Source organism: Tursiops truncatus, chromosome 2 (assembly GCF_011762595.2).
Source record: "Tursiops truncatus isolate mTurTru1 chromosome 2, mTurTru1.mat.Y, whole genome shotgun sequence".
In the NCBI taxonomy this organism is placed as follows: Eukaryota; Metazoa; Chordata; class Mammalia; order Artiodactyla; family Delphinidae; genus Tursiops; species Tursiops truncatus.
This window is the reverse complement of record NC_047035.1, coordinates 48,577,938-48,592,206: the sequence shown is the minus strand read 5'-3', so window position 1 is coordinate 48,592,206 and position 14,269 is coordinate 48,577,938. Positions and strand designations below refer to the sequence as shown.

Sequence of the window (14,269 nt, the reverse complement as noted above, 5' to 3'; positions counted from 1 at the left end):
TCAATGAACTCAGTAAAGTAGCCGGATAAAAAATCAACATACAAAAATCAATTGTGTTTCTGTACACTAACAATGAAATAACTGAAAAAGAAATAAAGAAAATCCCATTCACAATAGCTTCAAAAATAAAATACTTAGGAATAAATTTCCTCAAGGAGTTGAAAGATCTGTACACTAAAAATTATAAGACTCTGATGAAAGAGATTAAGACATAAATAAATGGAAAGATATCCTGTGTTCATGGGTCAGAAGAATTAATTTTTTTAATTTTATTTTATTTATTTTTTTATACAGCAGGTTCTTATTAGTCATCAATTTTATACACATCAGTGTATACATGTCAATCCGAATTGCCCATTTCATCACACCACCACCACCACCCCCCCATGGCTTTCCCCCCTTGGTGTCCATACGTTTCTTCCCTACATCTGTAAAATGTCCATATTACCCAAAGCCATCTATAGATTCAATGCAATCTCTATCAAAATTCCAATGGAAGTTTTCACAGAAATAAAAAAATAAATCATAAAAATTCATATGGAACCACAAAAGACTCCAAATAGCCAAAGCAATTCTGAGAAAGAGGAACAAAGCTGGAGGCATTACATGCCCTGTTTTCAAACTATATTACAAAGCTATAGTAATAAAATCAGTATGGCATAAAAAATAGACACATGAAACAATGAAACAGAATCAAGAACCCAGAAATAAACCCTAGCATGTACCATCAACTAATATTTGACAAAGGAACCAGAGTGCTTGATGGGAAAATGATAGTCTCTTCAATAGTGGTGTTGGGAAAAATGGATAATCACATGCAGCAAAGTGAAACTGGACCCCTGCCTTATCCTACTCACAAAAGTTAACTCAAAATGGATCAAAGACTTCAATATAAGATCTAAAACTGTTAAATTCCTAGAAGAAAACATAGAGAGGGTAAACTCCTTGACATTGATCTTGGCAATGATTTCTTGGATATGACACCAAAAGTACATGCAAGAAAAGCAAAAATAAATAAGTGCAAGTACATGAAACTAAAAAGCTTCCACACATTAAAAGAAAGAGTCAACAAAATGAAAAAGCAAACTATGGAATGGGAGAAAAATGTCAAACCTTGTATCTGATAAAGGGTTAATGTAAAGAATTCATACAACTTAATAGCAAACAAGCAATCTGATTTAAAAATGGACAGGGCTTCCCTGGTGGCACAGTGGTTGAGAGTCCACCTGCCGATGCAGGGGACATGGGTTCATGCCCCGGTCCGGGAAGATCCCACATGCCGCGGAGCAGCTGGGCCCATGAGCCATGGCCGCTGAGCCTGTGCATCCGGAGCCTGTGCTCTGCAACGGGAGAGGCCACAACAGTGGGAGACCCGTGTACCACCAAAAAAAAAAAAAAAAAAAAAAAATTTACAGAGGAACTGAATAGACATTATTCCAAAGAAGATATAAATGTCCAATGAATGTGTGAAACGATGCTCAATATCACTAATCAGGGAAGCACAAATTAAAACCACAATGAGATATCACTTTACACTTGTTAGAATGGCTATTACCAAAAAAGACAAGCAATAACAAGTGTTGGCAAGGATGTGGAGAAAAGGGAACCCTTGTGTACTACTGATGGGAACATAAATTGGTACAGCCACTATGGAAAACAGTACAGAGGTTCCTCAAAAAATTAAAAATAGAACTATCATAGGATCTAGCAATCCTACTTCTGATATATATATATATATATATATATATATATATATATATATATATATATATATCCAATCAACATCTCAAAGAGGTATCTGCACTTGCATATTCATGGCAGCCCTATTCACAATAGCCAAGTCATGGAAACAGCCTAAGTCCATCTGCAGATGAATAAAGAAAGAAGATGTATCATGTATTATATATTTACAGTGGAGTATTATTCAGCCATGAGAAAGAAGGATATTCTGCCATTTGGGTGGACTTGGAGGGCATTATGTTAGTGAGACACGTCAGACAGAGAAAGATGAATATCGTCACTTATATGTGGAATCTAAAAAACCTGAACTCAGAGAAACAGAGTAGAATGGTGGTTGTCAGGGGCTGGGGGTGCTGAGGGATATGGGGAGATGTCAGTCAAAGGATACAAACTTCCAGTTATAAGAAGAATAAGTTCTGGGGAGCTAATGTACAATGTGGTGACTGTAGTTAACAATATGAATTACATACTTGAAGTTGCTAAGAAAGTAACTCTTAAATGTTCTCACCACAATTAAAGAAAAAGGCAAATATGTGATGTGTTAGGGGTGTTAACTAACCATACTGTGGTAATCATTTCACAATATAGAAGTGTATCAAATGATTACACCGTATACCTTAAACTCACACAACATTATATGTGAATTATATCTCAGTGGAGCTGGAATAAAGATAAATAAAAAATTATTTACAATTTAAAAATAGTGAGACTGACTTTTACACAAATATGCTGGGTTGAAGAGCATCCCCTAAAATTGATGCCCACCTAGAACCTTAGAATATGATCTTATTTGGAAGTAGGGTGTTTGTAGATGTAATCAAGTTAAGTGGAGGTCATACTGGATTAGGGTGGGCCTAATCTGATGACTGGTGGGTAGGATATTTGGACATAGGCAAAGAGAAGAATGCCATGCGAGGACAGAGACACACAGGAGAGAATACCATGTGAAGGTGGAGGCAGAAAGTGGAATGATGCATCTACAAGCCAGGGTACTCCAAGTGCCAGCGACCACCAGACACTGATTGAGAAGCATGGAACAGATGCTTCTCCATCAGAGGCTCCAGTAGGGACCAAGCCTGCAGACACTTTGATCTCAACCTTCTAGCCTCTAGCACTGACTGAGGGAGTAAATTACTGTTATTTTAAGCCACCCTGATTGGGTTTTCTTTAGCCAGAAAGAGGAAACTAACACACATATCAGTACCTATACCTCTTTGTATCAGTCAGCATAGACTCGGTTTTGTTGCAGTAAAAAAAGACTCTCTCCTCCGATTCTTAGAGGCTACAATAGCAAAGATATACTTTTCATTCTTCTCACCCACATGTCATCACAGATAGCTGCCCCTCCACACCATGTTACCTTCAAGCAACCTCTACTTGGAATATTGCCTCTATCTGGTATGAGAAACATGGAAGATAGAGTCCAAACATTCAAAGATTTATGGGATTAGAAGATGAAATTGATTCTCATTTCCAACCTGTAAACTATAATATTGAAAAGCCTTTAAGTGACAAAGTTCTAATCAACTCAATCCTGGGACAAGGAACAAATCAAGAGTAGGGCCACCATGTTTTACTAAAACCTCTGAATCAATTAAGGTGGTTTACAGTAAATGATTTCAGTCAGACAAAATGGCAGAGGCAAACTATGCATTGGTTCTTGAAGCTTCTGCCCCAGAGTGACTCACATCACTTCTACTCACGTCTCATTGGCCAGAGCAAGTCTGATGCCATTGTATGGGTATGTATAACCCACATATAGGAGGGGCAGTAAATCTTTTCAGAAATACTGCAATCTCCCCACTCTTACAGAGGATTATCCTTTCAGTAGTCACTTTGAGAGGCTATTTTAGTAGTACAGTGATGTGGAGAATGTTTGGAGTGATTTCCAGAGCAAACGTATGAGGTCACATAAGAAATTGACTCTTGACTTTATGATTTTTGACCCCCAGTGGCATTCTCCAGATAGATCATCATCCACCTAGTCTCCAGATGTGGTTACAAATAACTTCTAGTTTACTACCCCAAATTAAATCCCCTCTCAAGTAGTGAAAATTTGCCACTGTCAAAGCTGATCAAAGGAAGGTACTCCAGAAGACTACCAACAAGGAGCTACAGAAGTGTTGTGAGAAGTGTTATGAAACAACGGCATCACTGAGATGAGATCACTGACCAGCCTCCCAGTGGGACTCCCTAAAAGGTGCAATGCTTGATTGAAGGAATATATATAATGTGTAATAAATGATAACATATTAATATCTTATCGTACATAATATATATAAAATATAAAAATGCATAACGTATAAGGTTATGTGTGTATGTATAAGTATATAATACCTCTGATGTGTTTGTTAAAAAAGGAAATCAACATGGCTTTAGGCATCCCTAACACAATTTCTGAAGCAGAGAGACACAACTACAGAATGATAATGATGGCCAGCCTATGTGGAAATCTTCCTGTGTTCCAGGCACTAAATGATTTATGTGAATTACCTCACTTAATCCTTGCAGCCAGGGCTGGGACTAGGACGAGGGAAGCAACCTACCTGGGGCACAGAATTTGAGGAGACACCCACTCTCAGGGCTGGACAAATACAAGGTTGATATTTGCATGACCCTGAACGCCTCCTTCAGTGTTGTACCCTCAGAGCCTCACCTCACCCTAATCCCGGACCTGCTTGTAACAGTCCTGTAAGGTCAAGATCATCAGCTCCTTTCTTCGCAGATGAGGAAACAGAGGCTTATGGGGCATGAGTATCTTGCTTCACTTGAACCCAGGCAGTTTGGACACCCAGGCCTTAGCCTTGACTCGTTGCGCCTGCATCAATGCCTTCGTCGACGCCCCATCTCAAGTTTTGGTTGTTTTTGTCGTCTTTTCCAGGTGTCCAAGGCAGCTGCAGACTTGATGGCCTACTGTGAAGCGCATGCCAAGGAAGATCCCCTCCTGACGCCTGTTCCGGCTTCAGAGAACCCATTTAGGGAGAAGAAGTTTTTCTGTGCTATCCTTTAAGTCTTCAAGAGGAACCTGAGGAGCCTCGGGGCTCCAGGGACACTGATGTAGAGTTTTTAGCAAAGTGGGCGCCTTTCTAGTCCACAGCATTTAAAGAGAGGGAGGAGAACCATCCTGGAGACTCCAGGCTATGCATGTTTAAAGAACTGGTCCCCTTTATGAGAATGAGAGCTGATCCACACCCCCGAGTTAAGAGATCTGATGTCTGCAGAATTGCCTGGAGGAGGGGAGTATGTAAAGATAAAATCGGTGTCATTTCTTTCCTGCTATCCCTCCCAAACCTTATGTTTCTGCTTCATATTTAAAAAATAAAACAGACAGCTGTACTGAGCTCAGATATGTATGACCTTCTTGGAATGAATATTGCCTTTAGAATACCCTTTGACGAGCTGAGTCGTCCAGTGTAGGTGCGGTTCGGTTTAATGGCGTTGATATTTCGTCTTTGTGCCTTTCTTTTTCTTTTTCCCTTCTCCCCTACCCCTCCTTCCACCCCTCCCCATTAGAGTAGTAAAGAGATAAGGCTGGATTTGTCTGTAAGATTGAACTCAAAGGATGAGCGCCCAAAGGGTTTAAGGAGATGTTCCCCGTGGTTTATCCTCATGGTAATAACAACAACAACAACAAATGCCGGTTGTCTGTATTCTTTTATCACTGTTCCTAATATTTGTACATGGTAGCTTTGATTCTGCAAGTAAAAGTAGATCATGTGTTGTGACTGGTGCTTTCATATATTTGTGACAATTTTTGAGTAATACTGCATGAAAATGTCCCCATGTTACATCCATTCAGTTTTACTATAAAGTAAAGAAAAAGTTTTACTATAAACTTTAGAAAAAGAATGAAAGAGAAAGGAAGCTGGGGAGGAAAAAACTCAGTATCTTGAAAATTGAGATGACTTCAGAGCCTTAGCCATGCCTAAAATACCTCCTAGTTAACAGTGGCATCCACACCTCTTCCACATATTTTCCAGAATCCAAAGCATTTTGGTTTGATCCAGGACCCAGGACAGCACAGGGAGGGCCAAGTGACAGAGGCAAGGATTCACCCTGAGTTGGGAAGTGCTTTAATCGAAGAGTCAGAGCAAATTCCCTTTTTCCCTGAATCACAGAAACTCTAGATTGAAAGAAGCCTTTCTGTGCTGTTCTTAACGAGAAAAAACGTGGCCCTTGTTTGTTTAAGTATCAGGAGAAATAAACCCACAACTCCAGACCAGACCCACTCTCAGAACCTGGCTGCTCACGGGCTAGGGAGAAGGGGGCAGCTGCTGCCCCCAGCAGCTCCACCAGAAAGGGTTCTGGCTCTTTTTGCCCCTGAAATGACCTTTGTTTTTTACCCACCAAAATTTTCAATAGAATCTTTTCTTTGTTTTTGTTCTCTGCTTTGTTTGTTAGAGTCTTATTTACAAACTTCCTTGCAGCTCGGGCTCTCTCTTCCCAAGAAATGATGTTGAAAGTGATTTTTCTTTGTGGCTCCACCAGTAACGGGAGGTCTGGAAGTCTGTCTCATTTCTTTCTGTGTCATTCCCAGGCAGGTGTGGGCTCTCTTACAATTCCTTATTTGCTTTGAAATCCCGAAAGACCATTTCTGAATTAATTTTATTCTCTTTCCATTTTCTTCCTCCCACTAAAAAAAAAAAAAAAAAATGGAAAGGAAGGGAAAAAAGAAGATAAAAAGATGTAATATGCCAAGGACAGATCTTGAAACAGACTTGATAAACATTCTCCTCAGCTCCTTGTATGGGCATGATGGTAAAAGAATAAATACATCCAGTTAAAACTCATGCCTGGGGAGGGGGAGGAGAATATTAAGACATTGTGAAGTGTATGAATGCACTCCTATAACCAGATACTTCTGTTCAAACCTTGGGATTTTGCTACAGTCAGTGGGACACTGAAGAAGACTTAGAGGGGAAAAACCCTGGCAGAGTATTTATTAAACTACAGTATTGTACCATTGGCTTAGTAATACTGTGGAATCAGCTAAAACCCAACCACATTTTTTAAATGAGCGGAAATATGAATGGAATATGTGGTCACATAAAAACAACTGTGAATAAAACACTCTTTGGTGGTGATTAAGGCGTCATTATAAGACCCTGATGCTTTTCATAATCCACACCATTTACTTTTCTCAGAAGGACTCTATATTTTCATGTAAAGCTAGGTCTTTGGAGCAATTAAAATGTAATTAAAACTTTTAGGAATACAGCTCTGGTAATTAAAAGTTAAGGAAGTTCCAAACTTCATGTGACCTTGTTTATCAAAGGAGAAAGAAGGCAGAAAATACACAGCCCATCTGAAATTAAATTTAAGAAAAATGTTTGACTTTTTCATAATTTCATGTGCTACAGAAGGGAATTATAATCCCAGAGTTTTTCTATGAGTTTTGACTTATTGGTATTTTTACTTGTTAAGGGGGAACTAATCTTTTGATTACTTATGCCTCTAAAGAGTTTTAATTCTTTTAGAAATTTAACAATCATTTTCACCAGCATAATTTTATCTTAAGGGGTATACTAATAGGAAAACTTAAGCTTAATTATTCAAGGCCCTAATTTACATATATAATATATTGGGTAGTAATGAAAATCTGCCATGGAATTCTTTAAACAGTAATAATAAAGCTCATATTTAGAATGCAAACTCTATTAAGAAAAAAACCAATCTTGCCTCATCCTCAATATTAAATCTGTTTTCTTTTTTTTTTCTTTCCATTTTAAACCAAGTGCTATTTAAGTCAGAGTGTGTGAATAAGTACTTTGAACTGAGGCTAATTTTGCTAATAATATTTGAAAGAGATTGCTCACCAAGGAAAAGTTTTAAACCATTTCTCCATATACTCATATTTACAAAAGACATTTTGAGAAGCATGCTGTCTTAAGGGATTTTTGTACTTTTTTTTTTTAATATTTGCTTCTAGCTGCTCCTGGCAATGGTGAATTGTTACGTATACATTAATGTTTTCCCAGCCCTAGAACTGTTCACATTTTTCCTATATAAGATCTATGGAGTGTATCTTTCAAAGAGAGGGAAATACAGAAATGTTAAAGCAGAAAAACCTGAATGTGATGTGTACATTTTCATCCCCTCATGGACAATGTATTTGTTTTAATAAATGGAATTTTCAGATTCATTTCATATGCAATCGATTTTATTGTGAAAGCCCATGGACCACCTCGCCCATCGATTCTATGGTTATTTTGAGAAGGATGATGACACGTAACAAGATAGATGAGGAAACAGGAATTCGTGACTTTTCTTTAGGGGTTTGTTAATAGAGGCACCTAAGGAGGGAACATCTCACATGAGGCTCTTTAAAAGCCTTTCTCCCTGGGGACAGTGCCTGGGGACAGCGAAAGGTGATGGGGAAGAGTCCAGGCTCTGGCAGGCTGGACCGTGAAGATACCCGAGGTGCACTCACACTTGAACATGTTATGGGTATGCCACACGGGGATTCCTCCTCTCCAAAAGGAAAACATTGAACAGAAAACATGCTGTTCTCCATAAGCTGCTCATGATTTAAAAGGAGGACTAGAGAAGATAAAGGCTTAGAACTCTAGAATCACAGCTTCTTGGAGATTTCTCAGTCAAGATACCCTTCTGTATGTCCTTCAAATTATGCCAGTGAGTAACAGAGCCTGTTAGTAAGGAGATGCTGGATCTCCCAGGATTCGTGCCTGCGACAAAAGCATCTTTAAACTTCCAGGGAAGGGGCCACTTGGAGTTTGTGCATTTGTCCACTTACATCATTGTTTCTCAGACTGTGATCCCTGGATCACCTGTTTCAGAATCATCTGGAATGCCGATGAAAAAGGCAGACATTGGGCCCCCCACTAACTCAGAATTGCTAGCAATGGTGCTTAAGACCGTGCACTCCATTGCTGGCTTTTCATCACGCCTCACGAAAGGCACAAACTAATTGACAACACGCTGGCTCTTATTCCCACAGCTGCAGGAAGTAGCTGCCCTGGAGTGAACACGTGACCCGCGACTGAGAATCTCGGCAGCTCCCAGACGTGCGACGCGCGACGCAGAGAGGAGGAAGCTGGTGGGTTTTAACTCTGCTCCTGTTCTGTTGAGCCCCCAGGGGAGGATTGCCTCCAGCTCTGGTTCTTTAATAAGCTGCTAACATTTTACACAGCACAATGACGTGGGAATTGGAGCTGGGTCAGCTCCAATCCACAAATTGCAAATAATTTGCCAAGGGAAATCCCTTTCCCTTCGGTTCTGCCCCAAATCTACATTCTCTTCTATTTAGAACCAGGAGACTCAGGCAGAATTTATTTTTAATGAAGGGGGTCACGGGCTCCCGGGCCTTCCTCAGTAAGAACTCCTACTGCTTCTCCATGTCCATAATAAAAGAAGCCCAGAGGCGGGGTGTACCTCCACACCAAGGTGACAGACAGATGGTGCCTGGTGACCTCAGTTCATACTGTAGGCAAGCCAGAGCCCAGCCAGCATGAGCTGGAGAACAGGAACAAGGCCCCAGAGTTCCATGTGACCTTGGCCAAGTCCTTTAACCTCTCCATGCTATAAAATGGGGACAGTGTACCTGATTCACTTGCCTCACACAGTTGTCTAAGCCAAATGAAAGAGAGTAGGTAAAGTGCATTGTGAAGAAAGAGGTGATAAAGAATCACTAGACCCTGCTTGCACAACTTTCGAAGAGAGGAAAAATCTAGATCATTCCTTCTTGCCTTTTGACTCACTGCCTTTTCTCTCTACCCCAGGGCTCTGTGGTTCAGACCCTCAATGCCTCATGTCCACCCACTGGTGTAGCCACTCTCTCATCTCCTCCCACTCTAAGTCATGCCACTTACCCCCGAGCATTCATTAATCAGGAGTCCTCTGGAGGCAAGTGGCAGAAATCTAGCTGAAACTGGCTAATAACCGAAGAGCTCAGAAACAGATCCCCATTCAGCCTCAGCTGGATCCAGGTGCTCAGATGATGTCATCAGATGTCTCTCTCATTTCCTCGGCTCTGCTTTCTTTTGTGCTGGTTTAATTCTCAGACAGACTCTTCCCCTGCAGCATCAGGATGGTATCTGCAGCTCCAGGCTTATAGCCCACCAGTTTAGCCATCACAGAAGAAAGATAATGGCAGCTCCAGCAAAAGTCCCTGGCTGTATCCCCGAAACACTTCCTAAGACTCTTATTGGCTGGATCTGGTTCATGTGCCCACCCATCCCTGAACCTGGGCATAGAGATCACTCTGCCACACAGGCAGGACAGTGGTTCCAAGGAAATTGAAGTACTTGTACTAGAGGATCAGGGATTGAAGGTTAAAGGCAAAAATAACTGGTGCCAACCACATCCTGCCTGACGTATTGATGTAACCCAGACCTCCCCACATGCAGCCACCCAGGGTAATCTGGCTCACGGAGCTCTTATCAACCCATCAGGTCCACACGCAGCTGCCTGGCTGGCAAGGCCCTGGAGAGGCAAACCCACCTGACTATTCCTACTTTGTTTTCTAAACTCTCCTCTGATTCATCCTGTCTCCTGTAAATGTAAGATCTTCAACCCTACCTTTGCCTATGATGTTACCCCCTCGGGAATGCCATTACTCAGCTCCTCAAGTAAGCAAATCTCGCTAGGTTTCAAGCCCAGTCTGAATTCCACCCTGTCTGTGAATGACTTCAGGGAATACTCATCTCTTTCCTCGCTCAGCTGCTGTTGCCCTTGTCATCGGCACCAAAAAATCTAGTATCTGACTGAGTCTGAGGCATTGTGCTAAGGTGGACACCATGGGCCCTGCCTTTGTGGAGCTCCTGGTTTAGTGGAGGAAGTATGCAAGTAGACAGTAATTATCAGTCACGGTGAGAAGTTCTAGGACACAGGAAGCCGAGGGGCAGAGGAGGGCAGAGGTGGATCGCCAGCCAGAGGAGGTGACGTTGGAGTTAATGACTTCTTTTATGAGAATCTTGTCTCCCAGGGTAAACTGTCATTTTCTAGGGAGCAGAGAACACCAGCTGAGCAGGCCTCTCTTTAATCCTCCTCGGTGTGTAGCACAGCACTTGAGGACACAGGAGGTACTCAGCAATGATCATTGATGCATTGAGCACAGGGCAAATGCCTGCAGAGAAATGGGACAAGGAAGAGGCATAACTATAAAAGCCGTCTTGTGAGCCTGAGAATGAAGCCCCGCCCCCAGCTGCCCCATCCCCCCGATGGTCAGCAGTGGGCTCTGTGCACAGAGTGATGGACCAAGTCTCAGGGTGCCTGTGGCCTCTCCTCTCTAGCTGGTGCCAGCTCCATGTCCCCACGACTTCATTCTCTTTAGCTAGCAGCCCCTTGGTCTAGAAGATACCGCCACTTCCCAACCTGGAAGTGAGATTTGGGGGCCCCTGTGGGCCCAGGGGCCAGAGGAAACACTGCTAACTGCATCGCCTTAATTTTAGCCCCAGGGAGGGGGTCCATTCCACTCTCCACTGAGAACACTTTCTCTAATTGCCCTCCACTGTGTCTACATGTGGCTTTTGAAAAAATTGAAGTAGAGTTGATTTACAATGTTGTGTTGGTTTCAAGTGTAGAGCAAAGTGATTTGGTTATACATACCACACTAACCATAGTTTAAGTGTCCAATAGCCACGTGCAGCTAGTGACTAGTGTATTGGACGGCAGAGACATAGGACATTCCCATCATTCAGGAAGTTCTATGGGCAAGTGCTACTCCAGAGCAATGGTTAGCAACTTTTTTCCACCCCACACAACTGACAGAATATGCCTTTTCCTTGTACCCAAATTTTGACAACACACACACACATACACACACAAAGGGAGAAAGTAAAAATACCGTAATAATCCACGATAACCATAACAACGGGCCATAGGTCATGGTAAATGATGGTATGAAAGAGACAGGCTGTAGATTATGTTCTTTCCTAGAGTCCTCTAAACCGTAAACTTACCCCTGTCTCTCTCATTCAAGAAAGTGCAGTGATAATAATCGTGATGATGATGATAATAATAACAGCAGCAGCAACAGTAAAGTGAACACTTATTAAGCACTTAACTCTGTGCCAAGCCTGATGCTAAACATTGCATAGACGTCATTGCATTTAATTCTCACAGTAACTCTATGACATGGATATCACTGCTCTCGCGTAGCAAACATCTTTGTTGCCTCATGTCACATCTGGTGACCCACTTCTGATTTCAGCCATAACGGCAGCAGAGACTCATTCTTGTCCAGAGGGGGGAGGGGGGGAGGGGAGAATGAATACCTCAGGGACAATCCCCAACCAATGAGGGATGAGGCGCCCGCCTTGCAGAGTCTGATTTAGGGGTGCATTTTGTAGGATTTCTCGGATAGTCTCTGGCAGGCCTGAGTCTTCATTGACCAGAATAAAAACCAGGCCAATAACACATGACATTGGTTTTTTCCTCCTGATCTGTTTCATTTTCTTTACTCCTACATTTCTGCTTTCTGAGATCACCAGCCCCAATGAATTACCTGCATCCAAGTCCTTGATACAGGCTCTGCATTAGGGGACTCAAACGAATTCACCCCCATTTTATAGACGAGGAATTTGAAACTTAGAACGTCTGACATTTCCCCCAAGTTCCCACTGCTATTAAGTGGGAAATCGAGGACATGAACCTAAATCTGCCTTGATTCTAAAAACTTAACTCCCAATTACTATCTTATAAATTAGAATGCAAGTGCATCAGAGGGAGGTGATTAAAAAAATTCTGAATCTGCTCTTATCTATAGAATAAGCAGAGTGTTTGTAAACTTCAAGCCTCCGAATCACTTCTCTGGAATGAAGAAATCAGTGAATTCTTTCTTGTCAATACTTAGCTTTTCTTCACTGTAGTCATTTGGTACCTAGAAAGTATTCACCTGGCACAGAAAATATATCCTGGTATCGAGAAGCCTGAGCAAGGAAAACCAAGAAGGGTGATTTTAACAGGGAAGGTCGGAGTGTTTCTTTTCCTTCAGGACTTTCGGAAGGGGAAAATCCCTTCCCTTTCTAGCAACTGCTCCCCTGCGATCTCAGAGCCCAGTAACCCTCCAAAGGTCAGAAGCAGAGTCTGAGTGGCAGTGGAGGCTTCCACGGGTTTCACTGGAGAAAAGGGTCAGGGAAGAAGCCCAGGAAAAAGGCTCTTGCAAATGTAGCTTCACGGTCTCACCCAGTCCATCTTTGGGAAAGGATGAGAATGGTGCTCATTTCCTTCCCCCACCCCCAACCCATTTCCTGTCCCTACTGCAAGAATATGCAGTATCCCACTCAAGCTCGGAATGCAGAATCCCAGCACAGATCAACAGATGTCGCTGCCCTGCACTGGCATCCGATGCACGCACACGGGAGGAAAAGCTTACTGCTCCAGAGCACCTGCAAAAGCAAACTGGCGCCCTAAGAAAGGGGTCAGCATGAGGTACTGGTACATCCCATCACTACTCCCACCTGCAGGTTATCTCCATTTACTTTACAACAGCAGGTCTCCAAGAGTGTTCCGGGAATTCCTAAGGGTCCCTGAGATCCTTTCAGGGGGTCTGCTAGGTCAAAATTATTTTTATAATAATACTAGGTTGTTAGTTGCCTCTTCTGCTTTCATTCATGAGCGTGTAGAGAGGAGATTTGAGAGGCTACAATGATATCGATGTCACAACAGATCGAATGCAAACACACATGAGAATTCAGCAGCCTTCTGTTAAGCTGATCACTAAAAAGATTTGCAAAATTGTAAAACAAAGCCACTCTTCTCATTATATACATTTTTCGTTTTGGACAACATAGTTATGTATGTTAACGTGTAATGGGTTTGTTATTTTCAATGAATTAATAGATGCATATGTTAAGAAAAATTTTCAGTTTTAATTCCTAATATGGTAAATAGAATAGATACAATCCACCTAAACCAGTCTTCATAATTCAAAGAGGTTATCAATAATTTTTAAAAGTGAAAAGGAGTCCTTAGACCATAAAGTTTGAGAAATACTGCTTTATCAATAGTTTTCTAGTCCAACCCCTTCTTTGGCAGGTGGGAAAATTTAAGCGGCATTTAAAATCATGCAGCTATTTTGTGGCAGAGTCGTGAGTAGAATTTGAGGAGAGAAGATGATTTGATTCGAAAGGGGAAGATAGAAGTGTTTTAGGTTGTCCCCTTGGATGCTGCTCAAATGTCTTCTAGGAAAACATTCCTGAATTCAATTTCACAATTAAACAGCGTGTTAGGAGATAATTTTCCACCAAAAAAAACAAAAAACGGTAGAATCATGATTCTCACACAGGTGTAAAATAAACACATATCAAAGATTTGATTTAACTCATTGTTGATAAGGAAACCAGGCAAGTGTTACAATAGGTACAAAGAAAAAGTCAAACAGCAGAATTTACAGATCAGGAATACTGAAGTGGATTTGCAAATGGATGTAAAACTAGCCTCTTTCACAAAGAGGGAGAGAAGCGAATTGAACCTTCACTAGACAGAACGTAGTTGCTTGTCTAACCAAGAGCTATTTCACAGTGCTATCAGTTATCTACAACTCACAGAGTCATACAGCAGCTCAAAG

General features: G+C 41.6%; 1 protein-coding gene across 4 annotated transcripts in view; it reads left to right on the top strand.

The window, feature by feature from the left end:
• Positions 1 to 7,882, top strand: part of GNG2 (G protein subunit gamma 2) — a 139,583-nt gene extending 131,701 nt beyond the window's left edge. For all 4 annotated transcript variants that reach the window (XM_019923879.3, XM_073800468.1, XM_073800467.1 and 1 more), the window contains one exon: positions 4,622 to 7,882. In XM_019923879.3, coding sequence (XP_019779438.1) covers positions 4,622 to 4,750 — 129 coding nt within the window. In that variant the 3' untranslated portion in view covers positions 4,751 to 7,882. The remainder of the gene's footprint in view (positions 1 to 4,621) is intronic.
• The last annotated feature ends 6,387 nt before the right edge of the window (positions 7,883 to 14,269 follow it).